This window comes from Paramisgurnus dabryanus, chromosome 6 (genome assembly GCF_030506205.2).
Source record: "Paramisgurnus dabryanus chromosome 6, PD_genome_1.1, whole genome shotgun sequence".
Classification (NCBI taxonomy): Eukaryota; Metazoa; Chordata; class Actinopteri; order Cypriniformes; family Cobitidae; genus Paramisgurnus; species Paramisgurnus dabryanus.
Window position 1 is genome coordinate 20,455,647 of NC_133342.1, and position 25,316 is coordinate 20,480,962.

At 36.5% G+C, this 25,316-nt stretch overlaps 3 protein-coding genes across 6 annotated transcripts; 1 reads left to right on the forward strand and 2 right to left on the reverse strand.

Moving 5' to 3' along the window:
- Positions 1 to 12,246, reverse strand: glmna (glomulin, FKBP associated protein a). Of its 3 annotated transcripts, none has more exons than XM_065275970.1 (19): positions 12,193 to 12,246; positions 11,714 to 11,789; positions 11,509 to 11,634; positions 11,297 to 11,410; positions 11,080 to 11,188; positions 9,331 to 9,580; positions 9,118 to 9,217; positions 8,640 to 8,821; positions 8,494 to 8,547; positions 6,722 to 6,752; positions 6,498 to 6,587; positions 6,346 to 6,387; positions 6,192 to 6,265; positions 5,448 to 5,532; positions 5,249 to 5,358; positions 5,105 to 5,168; positions 4,885 to 5,020; positions 2,113 to 2,189; positions 1 to 740 (listed from the first exon to the last, which is right to left on the reverse strand). In XM_065275970.1, exons 2-19 carry the CDS (start codon positions 11,750 to 11,752, stop codon positions 645 to 647), a joined length of 1,779 nt encoding a protein of 592 aa, XP_065132042.1. In that variant the 5' UTR covers positions 11,753 to 11,789; positions 12,193 to 12,246; the 3' UTR covers positions 1 to 644. The 3 variants fall into 3 exon arrangements, with proteins under 3 accessions (XP_065132042.1, XP_065132041.1, XP_065132044.1); XM_065275969.2 differs by having other exon boundaries at positions 12,132 to 12,213; XM_065275972.1 differs by lacking the exon at positions 12,193 to 12,246 and having other exon boundaries at positions 11,509 to 11,576.
- On the forward strand, positions 12,242 to 21,208 carry rpap2 (RNA polymerase II associated protein 2). The gene is made up of 12 exons (XM_065275968.2): positions 12,242 to 12,373; positions 12,475 to 12,520; positions 12,645 to 12,759; positions 12,870 to 12,968; positions 13,051 to 13,116; positions 13,225 to 13,313; positions 13,454 to 13,489; positions 13,613 to 14,564; positions 15,190 to 15,281; positions 15,553 to 15,633; positions 16,181 to 16,249; positions 19,357 to 21,208. The coding sequence occupies exons 1-12, from the start codon at positions 12,319 to 12,321 to the stop codon at positions 19,508 to 19,510; spliced, it is 1,854 nt and encodes a 617-aa protein (XP_065132040.1). The 5' UTR covers positions 12,242 to 12,318; the 3' UTR covers positions 19,511 to 21,208.
- Positions 21,090 to 24,816, reverse strand: gfi1aa (growth factor independent 1A transcription repressor a). Of its 2 annotated transcripts, XM_065275980.1 has the most exons (7): positions 24,750 to 24,816; positions 23,223 to 23,388; positions 22,919 to 23,116; positions 22,443 to 22,825; positions 21,824 to 21,961; positions 21,575 to 21,740; positions 21,090 to 21,461 (listed from the first exon to the last, which is right to left on the reverse strand). In XM_065275980.1, exons 2-7 carry the CDS (start codon positions 23,326 to 23,328, stop codon positions 21,283 to 21,285), a joined length of 1,170 nt encoding a protein of 389 aa, XP_065132052.1. In that variant the 5' UTR covers positions 23,329 to 23,388; positions 24,750 to 24,816; the 3' UTR covers positions 21,090 to 21,282. The 2 variants fall into 2 exon arrangements, with proteins under 2 accessions (XP_065132052.1, XP_073671062.1); XM_073814961.1 differs by lacking the exon at positions 24,750 to 24,816 and having other exon boundaries at positions 23,223 to 23,772.
- Between the last annotated feature and the right edge of the window lie 500 nt (positions 24,817 to 25,316).

The window sequence follows — 25,316 nt, forward strand, 5'->3', positions numbered from 1 at the left end:
GGGAAAAACTCTTATTCAAAGCTTGATGGATCATTTCATGTAGCAAAATCAGAAAACAACACTGCCAATAAGAATTTTCGCTAACACAGAGGATTTTATAGCTACAAACAGCTCGAACAAATAACATGCAACGTTTTTGCATAGTTAAGTGTTTATGTGAATGACACATAGTAAGATGAACATTTCAAGCCTATCAACAAATAATAATAAACATGTTTAATGTAATGTCACACAACTGTCAAATTATTTGTGACGTAATGACAATTTTCTACATCAGTATCCTTATGTACAATAGAAGCACATAATGCTATCAGTTCAGGGATGAAATCCTTGAAATGTATCATTGAGGAATTGAAAACTTTGACATTACTATTATTATAATAGTACTGAACACTTTAATCTGCAAAGAAAAGTGATTGTGGCCTATGCTGACAATTGTACTGAATAACAGATGTGGATAATGTGTCTAAAGCTAATGACATGTAATCAGTGGTTGGCATCAAGTTTAGACCCGGTGCTATCAGAAAACTTCCCATTTGGATGAGTTGTAGGTTCCTTGAAGGATTTGGTATTTTCAGAGGTATTACCTGCAAGAAAAGATCCTGTCATAAAGTCTCTAACAGTAGGGTTTGACCCTGTTGGGTTCATGACACAGGTCTGTCTTTTGCTTCAATGATTTCCTCAATTCTCACCAACACACTCTCCATCAAGTCAAATGTAAAGAGGGCTGACTGCAGAACCTGATGTAAAACAAAAGCATGAATTATTACATCTCCAGAGGGTCAAATGAATACAAAAAAATAGTAGGGGTTGACCGATGTGTTTTTTAGGCCTATATTGATTATTACAGATTTAAGTTGACTGATAACCGATGTTTTGCACTGATATATGGGTCAATGACAAAACAAGCTCCTAAAAACATTTTTTTTTTGTTTTTGTAATGTAATGAATATTTTAGAGTCAGGAACAATGTGTTTATTGAACCACATCTTAGCACATTTGATTATTTTTTATGATTTTTTTATATCCATATTAAAAAAATGTCTGGTGGTACAACCAATCTTTGTCGGTTTGCCAGAAAAGTTTAAATGTGCTCCCTGTGTTGTGCTGATTGTGTTTTTTGATAACCTATACATTTAAGAACAATTATTTAAAAAAGTACAATAATTATAGACAACCTTAACTTGCATTTAATAAAATTATTAGCTTATTAAAATTATTTATCTCAATATTTTTATTATCTTGTAAACTCTTAAACCTTGGCTTTTTGATTGCACCACCTGACCTCTGCCATGAATTTACATTTAACAGACTTCTATTCGGATGCTGGTATAAGCTTTTGCCTGTGAAATCAAATTTATTACATCCACTTTTTAAATACAATTAAATGTGTTTCATAAAATATTTGAGAGAAATTTTCAAACTTTTCAGTCAGCTATAAAGACCACCTGGAAATCACTGGATGATGTGTTCACTGTTTATACATATATGCAGTTGTATTACCTTGACATTTAAGAATATGATATCAAACATTTTTATTTAAACTACTGATATTTGTAGAAAAACATTTATAGGAAAAGGTCTCAAATATAAAAAATGCCAAAGTATCTTATTATGAATTTTTTATTTTAAAACACAATTTTTAACAGTTATCTTACACTACTAATTTGTACAGACAGGTCCCTCACCTGCCATTTTACAAGTTTGAGAGACCAAAACTTTTTTTTTATTATAAAAAATACTGAAAATGTATTTAAAATAAATAGGTTTTATAGAATACGTAACATAAATCTATCAAGTTATTTTTGTAGTACACAATGCCCGGGACACAAAAATATGCATGTCATGATCCATATATGTCTGATGTAAAAAAATGTCAAAATTAAAAACAACAAGGGCTTAGACACTTTCTTTCAAATGCTTTTAACCCTATCTGTTAACAATAACAACAGATGGGCGGTGGGGGGATTGATGATTTACAACAAAGGCATCAGAGTCAGATACCGTATTTCAAAGTTCAATTATTTTTATGCTTAATATCAGCACCAATAATCAGCCAGGTCGACCCCAATACTGGACCACATAAAAGCACATTGATGTGTAAAAACTTACCTTTATCTGCATCTCTGGTGTCATGTTTGGTAGCGTCTCACTGCCAACAGTTACTGAGCAAACGGATGTTTTAGATTCTGTTAAATATAACAAAATGGGTCATACAAAATGCACTTAATAATAATATTATTTAGAAAGTGTGTATCCAAGTCTTTAATAATGTGGAACCGTTAACCCACATTTAGTATTTTGCATAATGCACACCCAAACCATCTCGGCATAAAGGCTTTCTGCACAACCTCACCTATACAGGTGCAAATTTATCTATATACTTTAAAAAACATTTAGCGTTAACACACACTATTAATGAAAAAGTCATTTTGTAGTTACTCAGTTATTCGGGCTGAACACTGAGCTCTATATTTCTAAGGGCACCATGAATTTCTGATTTTTGTGTGCTATATGATGAATTATGATTTTGTGCTAAAACGTTCACACTAAAAATGCATCGATACAATATTTCCATGCCAAAAAAATTATATTTGATGACTTAGAATAACGTCTACCATATAGATATTTTTGCCTTCAACTCCTTGTTTTAAATGATTATGTTGTGGTGATGGTGCAGTGGATAAGACACACTCCTTTGGTGTGAGAGACCTGGGTTCGAATCCACTGTGACACACCATTGTGTCTCTGAGCAAGACACTTAATCCCTAGTTGATCCAGAGGCGTGCGACCTCTGACATATATATATAGCAATTGTAAGTCGCTTTGGATAAAAGCATCAGCTAAATGAATAAATGTAAAATGTAAATGTTGTGAAATCCTAGAAGTGCAGAGCATACAAACGGCAATCCTGTTGTCATTGTCAGCCAATCGAAAAAGTATTTACACAGAAGTGGGAAATATTGCTTTAATCTGCCAATACAGAATAGAGCCCTGCGCGGGACTGTTTTTTTAAACCCGCGCCCGCCCGCCCCCGCTGAATTTATGACCAGTCCCGCCCGCTCCCGCAACCTGCGTGTTCCACTCCCGTCCGCGCCCGCAATATTTGTGTCCACTCCCGCCCGCTCCCGCAGAGTTTCTCAGAGCTTGTGAAAACTGTACACAAATGCATGCTCATACAAAACATTGGTTCAGATTAACATCCAGAATAACAGACTTTCAACACTATTGTGTTTAAAATTAGGGATGTGCACGAATGGTCGAATATTTGATCTGCAATAATAATTCTAATGGAAAATATGCTATTGCAATGTTAGTTTGTTTGTTTTTAATGCACCACCGCAGGGTAAATGCTACTATATGTTTTCACTTCATGTATTGTCTTTTACAGTCTTTAATGTAAATATACATCAAATATAAATTACATATACATGAAAATGTATTTGTTTGTATGTCTGATTGTTTTGGCAATTCAGATCGCAGACTTATTTAAGTATTTAGAGTTTTAACACCGGGTTGTCTGTTTTTGTCCACCGGCTCAGGTTTAATTTAGACGTGCTTCTCCGCCGCATCAGCGCGCATCATGAGAGATTTGTTAGCTTCTTGTTATGGCTTATTTAATTTTGTTATTACAGCTAAACGAGACAGACATGGAAAACGAAACGGAGAACATTTATTATATGCGGTGCTCTGTATAGAAAATGAAGCGGAACTGCAAATGCCTGTTTAAGCAGAGTTTTCTCCGCTGGCATTAAGAACAGGCTTTCACCGGAGCAAGTAGGCTAAATATGGTTGTCTTTCTTCATAAAAACATGTCAAACCAAATAAAGAAGATATTCATATGCCGATCGTGCAGTCTGTTATAGCCTATGTTTTTTCGTTTGCTCTTGGTGTTTCGAGTCTGGTTGATAGCGTACTTTGTCATGTCCTCAAACTTTAAACTTTGCTTGCGTTTGGGGTTAGAGTATAATATTTGCTATACTATAATTTCTGTAAGATCAAACAGTACTGAATTCGTACTAACGACCGCATTGAAACCAAGGATTTGACTCGTGAGGTTTTAAGCAGTTAAAATGACATAATTTTTTAAGCAGTGTTTTGTAACATTAAACGTTAAAACAAAACCTCAGTTTTCAAATGTATACTGCATGATACACACGCACCAAATGATTAATTAAACAACCAAACAAACAGTTTAACTATTAACAACCTGATTTGTCACTAGTGCTCACCAGTTCTTCCAGACGCGAGGCACATAGTGTATAACAGCATTGGGCATGTGCTCCCCGAAGTTGCCACGGTATGTCCCACATAATATTTAGCTTAATTTTCTTTTCAACTTCATGTGTTGACCCCATTTCTATTACATGCAAAATCCCACCGGGACCCGCAGGTCTCCCGCAAAAGAATTCTGACCGCCCACTCCCGCCCACAGCAAAGGTGAACCCGCCCGCATTCCTAGTTCATACGTAGGTTTAAAGGTGACATAGAATGATTGAACGGGGTATTTATCCTTGTAGATAGCCCTATTAGGGTGGGGGATTTTAAACAAGTGGTTTTGCACCTATTTGGCTCCGCCTACTGGCTTAACTTGCAATCCCATTACTGATTGGCTGACTTTGCTGCCACTCAAAAAATGTAGCCAATTATTTTAAAGTGGAGGGGCAGTTAGATGCCTGTGATGTCATAAGCATCAGTTTTTCAGATTGGGCCATTTTCTGGCTGACATTTCTAAAAGAGGAATTTCTATGAGACTGAGATGTTTAGCACTTTTTGTATGTTTGTGAATGCGGGTAGACTACCATTATTCAACAAAGACAAGGTAAAAATGGTTTTTCATTCTCTGTCCCCTTTAACACATAAATGTGTGTAAGGTACAGTTACCTTTTGACGTGAGCCTCTTATTCTCTTTAGTGCTGTTCAGTTCTGCCTCATAATGTGCTTTAGACAGGTTCAGGCCAGTACGCAGAGGCTTCAGGTAGTTATCCTCAATCTTATAAAGCTCAGTCCATATTCCTGTCTGTAAAACATATTACGTGACATTCATATGATCACTGAGTTTTTGTCTTGTATTTACAGGATGCTATTACAATACTTTACTTACCTCGTTCTCCCATTCTTTATCTCGGAGGAGCATGTATCGGATGAGGTTAAGCGACTCCATGATCCTGTTGAATACAGATAGCAATTTTGTTTAATCAAATGATTCCTTGTAGGTGGAATGAATGGTTTGTAAAGCGGATCTCACCGGTCTAAGTTTTGCAGAAGGTCTGTTTCTGGTCCCTGTGGAAGGCACAACACTAACCGCAGCAGAGGCAGCAGATGTTTACCCAGGAACCAATCATTACCGTTACATGGCTGATTAATACAATGACAATTTGATGGATATTAATTGTAAATCAAGACATATTACTTCATTAACCATTATACTATCATTATTACCATACCTTAAGGGAGAAGTCTATCTGATGCCTGATGTTTTTGATTATATATCCCTCAACACCAGCATGATGACTTGTTTTCAACATGCCTCTGAAAACAGACACCATATATTACAAAACTAGCAAAAAATACTATGGCTTAGTAATAAAATGTTTATGGGAAACAACATGTATGCACCTTTGTATTACTACAGTACTTTAGATTACAGTACAACTGTATTACCACCTGAGGGCATCATCGTACTTTGATATCATGGTATGTTTTTTTTAAAGGGGACAGAGAATGAAAAACCATTTTTACCTTGTCTTTGTTGAATAATGGTAGTCTACCCGCATTCACAAACATTCAAAAAGTGCTAGACATGCTAAACATCTCAGTCTCATAGAAATTCCTCTTTTAGAAATGTCAGCCAGAAAACGGCCCAATCTGAAAAACTGATGCTTATGACATCAAAGGCATCTCACTGCACCTCCACTTTAAAATAATTGGCTACATTTTTTGAGTGGCAGCAAAGTCAGCCAATCAGTAATGAGATTGCAAGTTAAGCAAGTAGGGGGAGCCAAATAGGTGCAAAACTACTTGTTTAAAATACCCTCTTAGAGAGGGTTTTAGGAAGCTTCTAAGGCATTACAGACCCAAACATAAAAAATTTTGTCTACATGTCACATCACAGAACAAGGATAAATACCCCGTTCAATCATTCTATGTCACCTTTAAGTGTTGTGTTGCATCTAATAATAAAATCTCACCTGAAGAACTTATATTTGGCCTCAGTGCTGAATTTGTCAATATTCAGCTGAAACACTTTAAGGCCATTAGTTCTCTATGGTGGTAAGAGTAGAAACACAATTATATAATATATTATAATAACACAAACAATCTATTGCCAACTTGCTCACTTACCAAATTCTGGTCTGGACACAGTGTCATAACTTTAACAAGGTTCTAAAAAAAACAGAAAATCTTAGAACCAAAATATCTATCAGAACAAGAACAAATCAGTTTTGTAAAATGTATAAGTCATGGCAGAGTAGTGTGAGTTTGTAATTGTTTACCTGTGGAACGCTGAAAAATGTTTTCAGCTCCAAAAGATCCACATGTAGACTATTATCTTCAACTCTTACAAGACTTTTCTCATATAATTCCTGGTGAAAGAATTAAAGGAATATTGTAATGTGATGCAATAAGCATTATAAGTCATTAATTATAACTGAAGAAGATCTAATCATGCATGTAAATACAATGCAATATGTTTATATGTTTTAATAAACACTCTTACCAATCCTTTCTGGAGACGGGATTCTTCAGTTCTGTGAATAAGACAAAAATGCACAGTGACAGGAGAAAAACAAAATGCAGTACATTTAGATTTACATTCACTTAAAGGAAAACACCACCATTTAAAAAATGTTTACTATGTTCTTACATCAACTTAGATTAATTAATACATACCAATCGTAATTAAAGTCGTGCACTTAATCTTTGTACAGCACGTCGTGAATGTGTTAGCATTTAGCCTAGCCCCATTCATTCCTTAGGATCCAAACAGGCATGAATTTAGAAGCCACCAAACACTTCCATGTTTTCCGTATTTAAAGACTGTTACACGAGTAGTTACACGAGTAAGTATGGTGGCACAAAATAAAACATGACGATTTTTTAAGCAGATAAAAAATGAGAACTATATCGTATGGCGGAAGAGCACTTAGTTTTCAGCACTTCGACCTCGGCGCACAGTTAACATCATCACTCCTGACTACTCCCCCTCTCCCTCCCCCTCAAACTTCCATTAATATTACTGTGCCCGAGGTTGAAGTGCTCTTCCGCCAAACAATAAAAATCGCCACATTTTATTTTGTGCCACCTTACTTGTGTAACTACTCATGTAACAGTCTTTAACTCTTTCCCCACCACTGATGAGTGATCTCGTCAATTAAGAGAAAAAGTTTGCATAAAAACGTGTTCCTGGTGTATTTTTATGTTAATCTGCAATACCGCGATTATTACAGCGCACTTACCCAATTTATGAAAATAAAACGTTATTTACAAATTTAAACTCTTTCACCGCCATTGACGAGATATCTCGTCAATTAAGAGAAAATGCTTCCCCGCCAATGACGAGATTTTCCGTCTTTCCGCAATACCGCTATTATCCTTCCGCAACTTTTTAAACCCAGAAGTATTGCCCTATGGCAAGCGGCTGCATGTCCGTGTCTGTTTTAAAGATCGCTCTCAATGGGACCTCTATGAAAAGTCCGTCACAAAAATGGAATTATCTCTGCTTTTTGCTCAAAATGTGGTGTTTTTAAAGAAACCTACCCATATTCAAAAGCTGATTACAAAAGAACCACTGAAGGTAGGATGAAACGTTTTTTTTTGTTTGAAAGCAGAGGGTCTGTTCTTTCATTTGGTATGTTGTATGTTTATATATTTAAAGAAGAACTTTTTCCGGAAGGCATTAAACTTTGATGAAAATCATGAAAAACGCTGGTGCTGGCTGGCAACTTTTTAAAAAAACGCTGGCGGTGAAAGAGTTAAACTCTGTGTATGTTTTGATAATTGTTCTGAATCTGATCTCTAACAAACTTCCTTCACAAAAATGCCCATATTTAAGAGTTTATAGAGAAAAAAATATAGATAGAATGAAATGTGTTTTTCTGTTTTGTTTGTTTGTTTATTGTTTGTTGAAAGTAGAGGTTCTGTGTCTTTTATTTGATGTATTTGCATGTTTATATTTTTTTAGAAGAAAATTTTCCTGGAAGGCATTATGTGATAGTTTTGTAAAAATCACAAAAAATGCTGGCAGGCAACTTTTCAAAAAATGGCTGGTGGGGAATAAGTTAAATATGGAAAGCTTGGAAGTGTTTGGTAGCTTCTAAATCCATCCCATTGATCCTAAGGAATGAATGGGGCTAAGCCAAATGCTAACACATTCACGACGAGCTGTACAAAGATTAAGTGCACACATTGAAAAAAGATAGGTATGTATTAATTAATCTAAGTTGATGTAACAACACAGTAAAATATTGAAAAACTTAACTGCCTGTTTACCTGCTTAAGAGCAGCTCGACATATTCCATGTTGCACTGAAGCACAAAAACAGGGCTGAAAAATAAGCAAAAGAATTCAAAAAGATTTTTCAAGCATTGAATCTGTTCATTTGTAAAAAACAAATACTTAATAGTTTCTTTCTGTACCTGAGAACAGCTGGAAAAATATCCATGGCAATATGATTCACAAAGAGCAGGTGAGACATGCAGGCCAATGACTCCTTTGGATATCTGACCTCCTCTTCAAGAAAGCCTGGCACCTCCCTTCTCTTCAGTATATTACGACTTAACAAATCAGGGAGTGACTCCCCAATATGTGTCAAAATTAACTGTAGATAGGGAACATAACAAGCATTAGTCATAACAGCATTAATATACAGGAACCCCAACATTTATTTGGGCATGCATATTATTGTAATGGATAACAAAATATCAAACTAAGCACCATTTATAGAGCACACGTGTTGTTTTTAAGCAAAATATTGTCTGGGTATAACAAAATAAGATTGAAAAGTAAAGGCTTAGCATCACTTGTTTGCAGATGTCACTTGGTTTGATATTTTGTCATCATCTATGCAATTTGCACACTTTGCGCAAAACTTTATTGAAGTTATTACAACATTACCAGAATCTCTGTAGCAAATTCCCTCAGAGGGGACTTTTGAAGCGTATCTGGATCTTTTAAATGGACCTGCAGGAGAGGCTCACTCAGGCTCTTCATGCAGCTGGTTATAAAAAAGAACAACAAATGATAAGCATGTCCATCTTCCACATGCTTTTAAATCAGTAATGATACAACTGCTCATCTTTAGGCACAACTACATAATCAGATACCTACAACTTAAGCAGCTCCACTCTGAGTTCATTGTCCTTGGATTTTCTGTTGTTATCTTTGATAACTTCCTTGACCTCGTCAACAAACGGCTTTACAAATTCTAGAAGAGCTGTGCAGCAGCGACACAAGCCGAAAACATCGTCTTCTTCCTGCTCTTTGGTGATGGGCACCGGCAGTCTGGCCACTTGACTGAGTAGCGTAGACAGAGCCATGCCCACAGATGAGGCCTTCTTTACACCCAGCCTCAGCAGCACTATATGGGGAAATTGGTAGGTAACGAATCAATGGTTAACTGGTCATCCTATAACCTACTAGTGAAATAGTAAGGTTGACTCTTGAGTTTTTTAGCAATGCAGCAATTTTTCATATTCCTTCATCAGGGGTTTGCAAACAAATAATTCTACAACACACTTAAGAGGGTCACACACCGGACGCGCAGCTCAGCACCCCGTCGTGTCTAGGACAACTCAGAGGTATCGTAGAACCGGAAGTGTACATTAAATAGCGCAAGCTTAGTCAGATAGCGTCTACTTCAAAATGCTAAATATAAGTTAGCAGCTAATGTTAATCGTTAATGATTTGGGACAAATATGATGTTATTTAATGTTTAACTATGTGAGTGGCGCTCTGTGGCGCGACAGGGATTATAGGAACTTCCTAAGTCGTAGCTGGGCTCCGCGGACTCATAGAAAACAATGTGTTTGATTTTTTTAGAACGGCGCGGTGCTGCGCGTCCAGTGTGCGACCCCCTTTAGACTCTACACACACTTAGACTCTAATCTATCTAAAAAAAAATTATAGAAATATGCAGAGAAAAAATACAATGGAAGAAGAAATTTGTTCTCTTTTAGAAGAGAGTAATTTTATATTTTAAATATAAGTTTAATTGCAATCTCAAAATACCTGACATCAAAGCCATTGTCACATTGATTGTCATAAATGGGACACATTTTTTGTGTCATTAACTACAACAGCCAAGTGACTTTGCACAACCCACCATATCCCACTATTCCCAGTTTGGAAACCCCTGGATTTGATGACAATGGCAGGGATGTTGTATTCACATGCTCATGACCTGAGCACTGTTGGCTCATAAGTCCACCCTAGGTCATGTCCAAATCCCACTTCCTTTCTCTCACTACTTTTTAAGGTAAAAAGGCTCAAAAAAATACATAAATAGATGACAACGAAATCAATCGCGATTTAATCGCGATTAATCTATAGCACAATAAAAGTTTTTGTTTACATCATATATGTGTGTGTGAACTGTGTATAATAATGCATGTAATTAAAAAATAATCAATATTTATATATTAAATATTTATATATAATATTTTATATAATAAATTATACATAAATATAAACATTTATATACACATGTAAACATTTCTTAAATATATACATGCATGTGTGTGCCTTTATCTATACAAAGTTATTATACACAGTTCAAACACATATATGATGTAAACAAAAACTTTTATTCTGCTATAGATTAATCATTATGCATCCCTAGATTGTGTTCTTACCATCATAAAAATATTTTTTTCAGCATTTATCACAATTCTTCCATAATATTTATTTTCCTATTATGGAAGTCAATGGTTACAATCAGATGTGTGCTAACCATCATTTATAAAACTATTTTCTTTTGTGTTTATCAGAAAAAAGAAATTCATACAGGTTTAAATCAACACAAGGATGAGAAAATAACGACAGAATTTTTGGGTGAACTATCTTTAAAAGAACATTCACCTGTTTGTAGTTGCTTAAGGAGAAGAGTAACCGTGTCAGCAATAGAGTTGGAGTCAGCATCCTCTATCTGCTCCAGCAAACCCACCAGCAGCTCTTTAGGACTGCAAACCTGTTTCAAAGAGCAACCTTGCTAAGTTGAAAGCAAAGCAGTATGGAAAGTTCATGTGATTCGTGACCAAACGGCTCATTAAGGTTTCAGAATATGACAAAAAATAACCTCCAGTAGATGTGACAAAATTGCATGACAGTGCAGAAGGTTTTTGTCTTCCTTCTTCAATAGGATCTGCACCAGTGGACCCAGTAGATTCCAGCCCATGCACCTCACAATGTTCTTTAATGAAAAGAGAAGAAACGTGGGAAGTTTACAACATTTGACCATCAAGAAACTTTCCACACATCACAATATAGACAAGATAGCTTCCTCTTCACCTCGTTCTTCTCATCAACCAGAATGCTGAGAACTTGAGCACTGTCACCTTGCTCTATGCAGGTTCTTCCTGCAGTGAGGAATAAATCATAATCCTCCGGTGAAAAGCTTTCATCCTTGATTGCTTGCTAAAAAAAGAGACAGAACACATGACTATGACTGCCATTTGTGAATATTGTATAAATGCATGCGTATCCAGACACTTACACATCTCTGGACTACATCACTGAGCTGTTCCAGAGCCATCACAATGGTCTGAAGCGTATTCTTTGATCAAGACTCTCTGTATAATGAAACGATCACATTATCATATTGTTTAATAGGTCACTTAGATAAGATGCATCACATATCATATGGTATACTACAGTAACGTTTAATCGATCCATCATAGCATCTTTATAAAGAAACGAGGAGAAAATCACTTTCCAGCTCTATCAAACACAGCAAACAAAAAAGACAACCGATTTTTCATAATGAGACTGCATACGTTTTTAAATCTAAAGCTGGTTAACGTTAGCTTGATAGCTAACGTTAAACTCTTTTTACGACGTGCTTGCAAAAATCAACTGTTTAAAAGAAAAACATGCTTTCGCGTAGCATTGTATAAGCATGGCTGTTAACTTACTTAGTTGCCAGTATGTACATTAATAGAAAAAAAATACTAAACGAAAAGCGCATGTACTTACAGCTGCTTTTTTTTAAGCAGAACCGCATGTTTGGGAACGGCGGCGGGTTGAAGCGTGTCACTGACGGCTTGCCGTAGTGTATGTTTTGTGACGTATGCGGAAGAGGTTTGTTTTGAGAACAGAAGCATGGAAGCCGGTGAAGACACGAGAAAGATCCGATCCTCAAAACCAAAGAAGAAAAGTGAGATATGATGACTTGTGTGGATTTTTAGTATGCATAAAGAAATGTAACAAATTTATGTTAATGGACAATACATCTTTGTCCTCTTTCTTTGCTTTTAGGCGGAAAAGGAACCCAAACGAGATCAGCTGCAGATGAAGCGAAAAGGTGCGTTGACCCAAGTTTTTGTACACTTGAAAAAACATGCATTGCTTTGTGTCATCATTAAAAAAGTTTTGTCAAACAATTTGGGTGAGTTTGACTTTGAACGCGTAAGTGTAATCTTGTACAGGAGAGAGGCTCTTAAAGAGACCCTCAGAGAGAAACTTGAACATGAACGCAAAGCCCTGCAGATTGTTGAGAGACTTCTGGAAGACAACGTGACAGAGGAGTTCCTTATCAGTTGTGTAAGCTTATTTAGCCTTCATTCTAAACAGTTAGATTTTTAATAAGCTGTTATATGCACAGTCACGTGTTCTATGTAATGAAGAAAATATCCTGTTATATTGTGCTGTAGGTAAGGCACATCACTCCTGCCAACTACAAAGACACAGTAGAAGAACGGTCCATAGCAAAACTGTGTGGATATCCTATTTGTTCAAATAAACTCAACAATGTAAGAACACATTTTATTATTTTGATCTAATAGCATCTAAATGATCTGAATGCAGTTAGTTTATTAAATGAATGCATTTCAGGTACCAACTCAGCAGTTTAAAATTTCCACCAAAACCAATAAAGTCTATGATATCACAGAGCGTAAGGTATGAATTTGATTTTCAATTCATTGTCTTTTTTTGAAATTTTAATAATCAGATTTAACAGATGCAAACAAGTTCATCAACATTTTCTTTTGTGTTCAATTCATTCAGTGCTTTTGCAGTAATTTCTGCTACAAAGCCTCCAAATGTTTTGAACTCCAGATACCAAACACTCCACTTTGGCTCAGAAAGGAAGAAAGGTAATGTCATGTGTATGTCAAATGAGTATTAATAATTTATTTGATGTATCAAAATAATTACTTACTAATTCTAATCATATTATTTTATTTGATATATTCTACATTAAAAAAACATGCTTGTTCATTTTTTTTTATAAAAGCCCTCCTGAGATTAACTTGATGAAAGATGGAGACAGGTTTGTATGCAGTGTTTGTAATTTCTCATGTAAGAGCTGTTTTCCAGAAGTTTCATATTTTCAGAAAACTTGTGGATTGTATCTATATAAAATATAACTGAATTTATCCGTGTATCTCCATAGAGGCAGCTCCGGGCAAGAAGTAAAGTTGAAAGAAAAGCCTATAACAGAAGCCGACATTGAGGATCCTGTCCAAAACGTTGCTGAGCCACCGAGGGACTCCCTTTCCTGTAGTCAGAGTGACAGCAGTGACACTGAACAAGGCTTTGTCTCCAGTGTGGTTTCTAGGCGACATAAACATGCACGGGTACACTGGGGTAAACTGCCCAAAAGAGATGGACAGAGTGATCATGATGAGCCAAGCGGTAAACAGAAGCAATCTGCACGTCCTGAAAAACATGCTGAAGATATTGTTGTAAACAGATCTTCTCAAGGCCCTTCACCACAGAAGGACCCTGAAGGATCCAGCACAGATTGTCTGCCTACACCAGATAAAGTCACATCTGTTGAATCGAATGTTGATAAAACTGGGGAGCTTTTGAAACAGTGTAATCTAGAGGACAGTCACAATGTGACTACTAACCCTTCCCAGCCTGAGATTGAAAACACTGCCCTTTCTTCTGGTGGTCTTAACATTACTCAGGTAGGGATGAGTAAGAGAGGAGTTGCAGGCCTTAAAGATCTGTTAAAGGATCATAAAAAAGCTAAATCGGCTCCTAAAGCCATCAGTCTGTGCCTGTTGGAGCGTCTAAGACAAACCTTTATGGAATGGAGAACTGAAGAAACCATGAAGTTTCTTTATGGTCCATATCACGCTACAGAGCCTACGGCACAACAAGCAGAAGACAGTGAAGAGGAGCTGGATGAAGATGACCTGGATGAGGCCGAGGTGATGAAGGGCTTAGGACACTCGGGTGGAGAGCCTGCCAGACCCAGTGCTCCTGCTCCTGATTTTGAAAAGCTGCGAAAAGAGACTGAGCAGATGGAGATGAGAGTGAAGGAGTTTTATGAAGGAGTTTGTGTTCTGCCTGAGGAGCTGGAGCAAGAGTCGTTCAAAACAAGTGTTCGCACAGAGGTGAGAAATTTAGCATTTCTTTTAAATTTAGCATTTCTTTAAAACTGTTTAAAAAATGTTTTACAATTTTTGAAAGGTGGTCTAGCATATGACTCAAAATGTGATTAAAGAGAAACGTGATTTCTATTTTTTTCTTAAAAATAAAAGCAATTTAGTGTTGTGTCCTTTATATTACATTTACTTACTCTCATGTTGTCACAAACCTGTATAAATTTCTTTATTTTGATGAACCGGAAGGAAGATATTTTGAGAAATGTTTGTAACCAAACTGTTTATGAGCCCCACTCACTTCTTATAGTATAATTTTTTTCTAGTATGGAAGTGAATGGGGCTCATGATTGGTTTGTTTATAAACATTCCTAAAAATATCTTCCTTCGTGTTCATAAGAACAAAGAAATACAGGTTTGTAACAACATGAGAGTGAGTAAATGATGACAGAATTAAAATTTTTGGTTGAACTATCCCTTTAAGCACCCAAATAATACTGTGGAGTTGTTCTTGTAGTCTGTAGTTACTTTAACACACCTGTTGTGGGTGCTGCATCCAAGCATATTGGACATCTTAATAAGAAATTAGCAGCATTTATCATTCATTTCTGCTGTGTGTGTTGAAATTTTCTTACAGGACAGTGGGAAAGATCCTCCTCTTCCTTTAGTTGATTCGCATGCACAGCACCTGATTCAAAAACGCATTGTTGTGGAGAAGCTCAGCAGAAGGTCCGTGTCAATAAGCAGTTTGTGAATCATGTCTACTGTTTTATACACTTTTTATGTATGCATTTCATAGACAGTTTTATCAGAGTGATTTATAGGCCATTCTAAATGGACATTAGTTTGTAATTTAGAATGCTGTCAGTTAAACTATTTAAAGCTAACTTAACTATTATACTTATGGATAATGTATTTCTGCTTAGTCCAATAGTTAGTAACTCATATTATGCTTCCCTCAGTGTGATATTTAACATAACGTTTTTGTCTCTTTCCAAAGTTTGAGAGATGTTGTGGGACCCCTGTGCTTAACAATAAGTGATGTCATCAATGACATCAATAATCTGGTTAGGACTTTCAGGTGAGCTACATCACACACTGAGATTTGGGATGAGGATTTCTTCATACTGACAAAAATTATTTAACATTGATTTCAGAACAATTTTATGGTTTTCCGGTGTTCCACCTTTTCCAAACAATGATTTTAAAATCGGGGGTAGAAATCAGTGTTTACGTTTGTCTATCAATGGACTGTTTTGGCATGAATCACAAGGATTTTGTTTCACAAATCATAAATTGTAATTGGCAACAGAGGTGGTGTCAACAGGAAGTAGTGTGTCACACTATGAAGGTGATTTACCATGTTACTGAAGGGGCACTTCACCCTTGGATTGAACCTGCTTCCAGGAATTCAGTTTGTCTTGTTTAGGGCCACCAAATCCAAGCATCTGGTCTACAAAGACACAACACTGATTAAAGCAATTTGACTTTGATATTGCAGTTTATTTCCCTATAAAGTGCAAGTCCTTTTGACTGTTATGACTCTAGTGATTTTCTTTTAGATCATTAAGTGCATTTTTGAATTGTGATTGATTGTTTTAATTTAATTAGTTGTTCTTGTATTTTAGGTTTACAAACACAAATATCATTCACAAAAGCCCCGAATGGACTTTAATTGCAGTGGTTCTTCTTTCAGCGTAAGTATCACATGAAGACATTTTTGGTACCTTAGAAGCAAAGCAGAAGTCACATTTCAATGTTATTTTATCCGTTTATCACCTTCAATGCGAAAATTTGCTCTGTTTGTGGACATGAGTGATGACTAAAAATGTGCAGCTTGTCATTTTTTTATGTGATCAGATGAACCATTTTCATTATTTATAATGCTAATTAACCCATCCTGCACTCTTTGTCCATAGCACAAAGTTGCACAGAATTATATAACACATGGGTGGTTTTCCAGACAAGAATTATCTTATACCAGGACTAGACATTAGTTTAATTAGGAAATATAACTAGTTTTAACAAACATGCCTTACTAAAAACATTACTTGTGTGCATTTTGAGGAAAAACACTGATGTATTTTAAGTTATGTCAGTGCAAGGTGTTTTCAGTTTGGACAGCTCTTAAATTTATTTTAGTCTAGGACTAGTCTAATCCCTGTTCGGGAAACCGCCCCATAAAGTTCACTGAAAAAACTGTATACATTTATTTTTTCTGCTGAACACAAACAGATCTGGGGCACCATTCACTTCCATATTATTTTTTTCTACTATGTCCCCCAGATCTGCCCGTTTAAACATTCTTCAAAATATCTTTATTTCTATTAAGCAGAACAAAGAAAGTAAAGTTTCAAGATTTAAATTGAAAGTTTGCAACATCTTGATTAATTGATGACATAATTTTCCGGTGAACTATAAGAACTGAACTTTAAGATTTGAAAGGGTTGATCAATGCAATAGAATGAGCAATAATAATAATAGTGAAGTGATGCCCTAACCCTTCTCCACCAACATCGGCAAGTGTGGATTTACACTGCTTACAAATTCCAGCCAGGTTTTGATCTCAACATATCCTGTATCTTTTAGATGTTAAACAGGTCTTCAGATTACTAAGCTAATTATCTACTACTGCTTGGTTTTCGCCATTGCTCATGCATGGGAAAGTGCCACATGTGTTGGCGTTTGTCATTAGAGGTCAGCACGAATTTTCCCCAACCCCACTCTAACGTCTACGCGTATAGACTCGGATTATTGCAATTGCAGATAATGCTTTAGGTTTATCTTTTGATGACTGTTGATTGGGGCTTTATGGCATCTCGGTGGCCTGCTGTGCTCTGACAGTGAAAGTATGTGGAGGGAAGATGAACAGCTGGATGGCCTGACTTTACCAAGAGTACAGGAACAGTGCTGAGGAAATCAGGGAGCATTGTTTTCTCTTCAGGAACACACACACTCTGCGAAGCTATGAGACGTGTGATTTATGTCTGTGTGTATATGATTTGGAAGCATTTGCTTTATTCTCCAAGTTAATGTTTGCCTAATTGATAAAGATTTGTGCTTCTATTGAGGACCTTACATTACATTACACTAATGCATTTGCCAAAAGCTTTCATCCAAAGCCACTTACTGGGAATTTACACCACATATTTTTTAGGGAACATGCATTCCCTGGGAATCAAACCTGTGATCTTGGTGTTGCAAGCACTTTGAGTTGAGATGAAGAAAGGCTTATGAAAGATATCTGAGTTTTAATGCAGTTGGCAGACACTTATCCAGGGGTACTCCCTGTGCATTAAAGCATTTGTTTTAATCAGAGTATGTGGGATTGAATCCGAGATATTTTTCTGGCTTTTTAACCGTAGACAATCACTGTAACTAGTTAGTAATGTAGCACACACTGTTCACAGCGTTAGCATGCTCCTAGTCTTCTAGTAGTGCTTAGTAAAGAAAACGTGTGTGTGTGTGTGTGTGTGTGTGTGTGTGCGTGTGTGTGTGTGTGTGTTTGGCAGAAATGGCAACAAAATTATGTTTGTACTGTGCCAGATGGCATGTATGACTTCCCTGAGGTTTATGAATGCTTGACAGAACTCCTAAACTCTAAGGAAAGATCCGTGCTGCTCCCTGTCTGTGTCAACATGAGCTCATACTGTATCTTATCACAGCCTGATTGCCGTGGATCCGTGATGTTGCAGTAACAGCATGGGAAACATTCCACCTGAAAAGCCGACACACAAGCCAGAGTAAACAACTCTCAATTTAAAGATCTGCCTAAAACATGGCTTTGATTTATTATTGACTGGCTGCTGCATGATTTCCACAGTTTAACTGAGTTTGTTCACCTGAAACGGCTTTATTTGTTCATGTTTCATGCAAGCAAAGAATATGCTTCTCCTGGTTATAGATTGTGCTGTTCTGAGAGCCCATATATGTTTTTGTGTATGCTTTTTAATAACATGCAATAATTCATAAACTAAAATAACTGGGGGTCTTGAGATGACACGCCATGTGTGGTGTAATGAGAAATACATTTATTTTGCCTCAAGATTATTAGAGAGAATTTTTTAAAATAACAATTTGCACTTTAGTGCCTTAACTTAAGAGATATATTTAAAACTATAAAAAAAATATATAACCTAAATAGCATTATAATGTGTGAAATTATGTCTCGATTTAAAGCAGCCAATCGATTTCTTTATCAATAACAAAACTTTGATTGTGTTTGTTGCTTGTTTTATGATTTCATATTTAATGGTTTTAGGCAGTGTGTTTTTGTCTGCTCATCTTCATTAGGTTTCGGGACCCATTTAAAGCTTTCAATCTGTTTATCAGCAGAGAGCCTGTTATTTTCCCCTCATGAATAATTTGAATCCGCACTTCTCTCTGCCTTATGTCAGGTGTGCTATTGGCCTGTGGTCTTTTGTCGAGAGCAGTTAAATAATAGATAAAGCAAGAGAAACAGTAGAACAGGTTGAATCCGAGCTGCTGCAATAACCCATTTTCCTCTTAGAAAAAAAAAAACTATGGATGAGTGACTTTTGAAACCAGTCTCAAACATGTGTTTATACCATCCTAGTTTGCATTGAGTCATTTTTTTTTTCTTGGAATAGTTTACTCCACTTCTGGTTAGAGCATAAAAGTATTTATGATCTTGGATGGAAAACGAATCCGTCTCTAATTCCTGTTGATATTTGTGGTCAACAGTAGAAGAGACAATTATGAAAATTAAATCATTTTTATTACCTATTGTCTGATTATTAGTTATGCTTTGAGGCATTAATGCCAAACGCACTTTGTTTTGTAGGTTAACAGAAGTGTCACCCCTGCTGAGAGAGTCACTGACAAGTCCATCATCACTTGAGTACATTGCCTCTTTGATGAGAGAGCTGAAACTAAAGGATGAAGATCTACACAGCCTTGTGCTGCTCTTCAAAGCCCAAATCACCCCACAAGTATAATGTATAGCATCACAGAATCACAATTTATTAAATAAATGCCTGTCAGACATGTGAATAATTTTAATAATCTGAACTAACAGAAAGCTAACATTTTGTTTAAAAAAGGCAGGGTTTGGTAAGGCCAATTCACACTGATCCAACAATTTGTTGAAGTTTGCTGGGTCAGTATGAAACCCCTGTTGGCAGTTGTTGGATCAAAATAAATGAGACTTTAGAATGTTGGGGTTTGTTGGTGTTGGACCAGGGTGAATTGGCCTGTAGTGTAGATCAAAAAGGTGTGCATCTTGTAGAAAAGAAGATGCAATTCTGTGTTAATTAGGAAATTTTGAAACCTCTCTTTTTTTTTATTAACCTTGGGGATCTTTGATGGATCTTTGTTGTTGTTGTTGTTGTTAAATATTGCACTATTTTGTTTGGCACAGAAGTTAATATTGTGCGAACAGAGTATATTATGTTTATAAAAACACCAAATATCTATGTCCAATCTAATCTCCTAACTGATTTTTTAAAGACCAATGACCTCATTTATAAAGCGCGCGTATGCACAGATTTGATCGTAAAGTGTGCGTACGCAAAAATCCACGGAAAAGGCCATATTTATAAAAACGTATCTTTGTCTTTTACATGCAAAAGTGCTTAGCGTCACGTCAGTGTCTGAGTAGACGTATACGCACTTTTGCTTGTCCGATTGCTGCAGGTTTTTGAAAAAAAAAAAACATTCTTGTTGCTTGAAAAGGGTTTAAACATTAACAGGTGAGTTTTATGTGACATTTAGGCACCGTTTAAATGCAGAGATTTGAAACTATTTAGCTGCATATAATTTGGGATTTATAGATTTCACATCTACATGCGCGTTTTCTGTGCGCACGTCCGTTTTATGAATCACACGTACGCACTTTTGAAAGTGAACTTAAGATCAATTTTAGGACGTTTTCTTCGCAGAATTTTATAAATAAGGCTACAAGATCCTCATTTATAAGCGTGCGTATGCACAGATTTAATCGAAAAATATGCGTATGGACATATTTATAAAAGCTTCTTTTTGATTTGACGTGGAAAAGTGCTTAGCGTCACGTCAGGGTCTGAGCATACGCACTTATGCTGGTCCGATTGGAAATAGGTTGATTGGAAATTATTTAAACATTGAAAGGTGCGTTTTTATGTGTCAGTGACATTGATTAGGCATCGTTTAAAGGCGGAAATTTGCAAATGTTCACCTGCGCAAAATGTTAAGCTCATTTGCGATTTATAGATCTCGCAATGCTTACACGCGCTTTCTATGTGTACTAGGAATACATTTCGTTTTATGAATCACTCGTGCGCACTTTTAAGAAATGCAAATTTAGGACGTTTCCTAAGCAGTATTTAAATTAATGAGACATCGAAGGCGACATCAATTTTTTTCCCTTAATTACATAGTGCTTGACTAAAGTAGCCTATTAGATTGAAATGCAAACACTAAAGATTTATTTATTTACTGTGTGCATCTTGACCTATATCACCTATTCCTTTAATCAGCAACCCACTTTAATGTAGACCTAATTCAAGTGTCTGGTAAAAGTAAAAATGCTATAAAATGATCATTTGTGCATCAGTTTATTTATCTTTTGCAGAAAAAATCACATCTTGTTATAAAATGCGTCAAATAAATTAATTAGGCAATTAAACAGATAAAAAAACACACACACACACATACACAACATAACCCGTCTAATTTTACAACCTATAGTGTCAAAACAAATAAAAATACTTATTTTATTGTCTGTACGGTCTTATTTGAGACCATGCTGCGTTTCTTTATGTCTCCTCAGATCTACTTTACGCTGAAAGCCTTTGCTACACAGATCACATCCAAACGGCTTAAATCCCGTGTGCTTTCTGCTGTGTGTGATGAGGTTTGAACTCTGACTGAAGGCCTTGCCACACACTTGACACTTGTGCGGCTTTTCACCTAAAAACAAGGAAGAAAGAATATAATGTCTAAGTCAAGTTGCTACATCTTTTTTACAAATGCAAGCATAAGCAGTATAGGTCCCATTCAGTGTAATGTGTATTACAATGCACCTGTGTGAATGAACGTGTGTTTCTTCATATCTGATTTCTGGTGAAATCGTTTGCCGCAGTACTGACAGGGGTATGGTCTCGTGTCCGAGTGGATGAGAAGGTGCGTGGACAAAGTGGAAGACCTCTTGAAGCTTTTGTCACAAATTTTGCAGCTGAAGACTCTCTCCTAACGGAAAAAAGTCATTAGTAGGAGTCTGTAGGCTAATATTTGAGTCTTCATTAATTAATGTAATGTGAATGCGAACCTACTTGTGAATGGACAGCTTTATGTTGCTCCAGGCTGACCGCGTGGCCGAACGTTTTGCCGCAGATTTCACATGCGAAAGGCCTCGTGCCGCTGTGTGATCGTCGCACGTGAACCTCCAGCCCATGTGGAGTCGAAAACACCTGTTTGAAAGAGTAACATTGTTTATTAAATTCTTTCTTATGTACAGCCAAAAGAGGTTACACATGCAATGTATCTAATGGGTTATTGTGCTTTAATGTTTGAATTCGTTTCTATATAAATATAATTGTCTACAAACGAATTTCTTTACGTAACCATTTATTCGTTTACGAAATGGCTGATTTGGACCGGAAAGGGATGGAAAAGCCAACATACAGCAGGCTAAACCTCATGAATATGGGGGGGGGGCAGATCTTTAATAGAAATTAAAAACACGTTAAATAAGATTTAATTAACACATCTGCCACTATACTTTTAATCACACTATACTTTTTTCGTGTTATTTCATAAAGTTTTCATTATTTTACTTATAGAATGTGGGAAATAATAATAAAATATGAGATATGTCTAATCCTTTTACTGTTACAGTCTATAAGATAATAAAAAAATACGAAACTAAAAAAAGACATTGATTTCTTGTACCTTAGTGCATTTTACGCATTTGTACGATGCGTTTAGTTGAAGTCGGCTGCACAGTATATTCGAATCGGAATCAATCTCTGATCCTTTATTTGACATCTTGAAATCTGCGTAAAAGCTGCTATCCATCAGGTTAGTGTTCAGAGAGCCATAGTCCTGATAAAATCGGCTGGGTTGGGTTGGTTCAATGAGGAGATGAGAACCTGGCCTTCTTTCCATGGCATCAAACAACCCAATTGATGTCTCTGAATCAGGGACAGGAACACGACTGCAAGACTGAATGAGGTGCCTGAGCTCGGATGTTGAATGGGCCCAAACATAAGGGCGGAAAGACATGTCGAAAGGCTGAGAGTCGTCCGGAGATGACACGGGGCATTTATCCATATCTGTGAAATGTATTTTAAGTAACGAATGAATACCCTTCACAAGCATTATAGTTTAATATGAATGAGCTTTGCCATACTAAATAAATTGCCAACCTGTAGACTCTCTCGATGACCGAGGTCTCCAAAAGTCCTCATAGTCCGATGAGCGGTCACACACACTGCCCTCGCAGCTCAGTGGAGATTGTTGAGAGGATTGATCCGCCGTGCACACCATGCTGGCTTTTGGGGAATGGTTACCCGGATCCTCGCCCGCATCCACTGTGTTCTCAGAGCCCTGTACCATTTGACTTTCTAAACACAATCAAATGCATTACCCAATACAATTTGAACATATCATATTGACCTGTAGGCCTAATTAAAATCTCTAATTCGGCTAATATGGAGTTCATAGGCCTACCTTGGCATGTATAAAGTTTCTCAATTTGGATGTAGTTGTCGTCCAGATAACGGGGTTGGTGATAACTGTGCGCCCGTTTGCTCTTCACCAAAAACGACCTCGGCATGTTTACTCTTCGTTATCAGGTTCAGGGTCACCAATCACTCACGGCACTCCAATCCTATACCTGAAAGTGCCGCAAAGTTGATTTGAACGTCATGCAATTGCACCAGTGTGAATAAATACACCTGATCTTTACTGAACTCACTCAAAAATCTCGGTATCACTCAGTTTTTCAATCAAAACTGCACAAAATAACGCAAAGCGATTTCAAGTCAAGTTGCTTTATAGCACACTTTGTTATTGTGTTCGTCGGCAACTTGATCTCAAAGCCTTATTTAGTAAACCGATCTCATTCTGCATGATATATCAGTCTCACGTCATGGATGCACACACGTCCAAGTAACAGACTGGAAATGGAAACCATGGTATTATTGCCCACACAGTATAACTAATTGGTTTAGTTTTGGTCCATAATAACCTGATGTCGAGGCTAAGAACATTAAAGGAATAGTTCACCCAAAAATGAAAATTTTGTCATCATTTACTCATTTTCATGTTGTTACAAACCTGTATAAATGTATTTGTTCTGATGAACACGAATAAGATATTTTGAGAAATGTCTGTATAACAAACCGTTTGTGGACCCCATTTACTTCCATGGTAGAAAAAAATGAATACCACGAACGCTTTGGTTACAAACATTTCTCAAAATATCTTCCTTTGTGTTCATCAGAACAAAGAAATCTATACAGGTTTGTAACAACATGAGAATGAGTAAATGATGACAGAATTTTCATTTTGGGTGAAATATCCCTTTAAGTCCGAGCCCAATTAGACCATAAGCAGTTTTAACGAGACAATGTAAGCTATTTGTTTTCTTGCAACTCATTACATATTGACCAATAGGTATAGAATTACAAATATATGTCTTTCTCGTATTTGTACAGGGTTTGTTTTGATATATTGCAATATTAATAGCTGTAGGTAGGCTATATAGAAGATAAAAATTTAGTAAATCGCTATAATTGTCTGTACAATAATGCACTTACATTATTTAATCATCAATGTATGCAATGTTGATTACAAAAAAACCCAGTAATAATCGACAGAAACACATTTTGTTTTAAATGTTTTCAAAGGACTCGTTTTCTTTGAGTAAATTCGTGGTTTACAGATAAACTAAATTCAAATTCATGTGCATGGAAAAACGTAAGGGCACCGGCTATGCGCACAGAATTATATTCAGAAGTTTCTCCACAATCTGACATTGGCTACATAAATGCATTACGAATCTCGTGTAAAATCTATATCGACACACTTAGCTTTTGCAAATAAGTGACACTTTATCCAAAGCGAAGAATTAATTTGCGTAAAGTTCAGATAATTGCGTACCTGTGTCTTATCATAGTGCCAGTAATGAATAAGCATTCACTGTAAGTTTGTTACGTGCTAAGTTTGAAGCGCAGTGATAACTTTAAGACTCACCTGTTGCGCTGTGCGCGTCCGCTGTGCTCGTGCGCTCCGCTAGAGATGAACTACAGCACTCGACCTGCCTCCGTTTTGAGCCTTAGCAGCCAAACACTCGCCTTAAATAGCCTTTAACTTCCTGAATGCGACTCTTTGATCATGTATGACAAACGTCTTGCCCCATTTCTATAGGTATCTCAGACTACATAACCTAGTGGATGTGAATGTAATCTGAAAGTGAAAAGAAATGACGATTTTATAAACTGCAATAGGTTTATTATGTAGTCTTCTGATATAGACGCCCATATAGTGATCTAAATCAGATTAGGATTTTTCGCTTGTTTGTGTGGGACGGTTTTATATTTGTCCTAGGTGTGGTTTCTCAAATTGTTCTTACAGAAATAACATCTCAGCCAACGCTGGGCGTTTTTACATAGATTTGATGCATTTGTTGTCTTTTATTTGTGAGTTTTTAGAGCGAGTTGAGAAGTAAGTGAATGAAAGACTTTAAATAATGTGCAATCACAGCTGTAGGCCTACATACATTTAATATCTGTTGAGTTCATATCAGATCGATCAAATGGG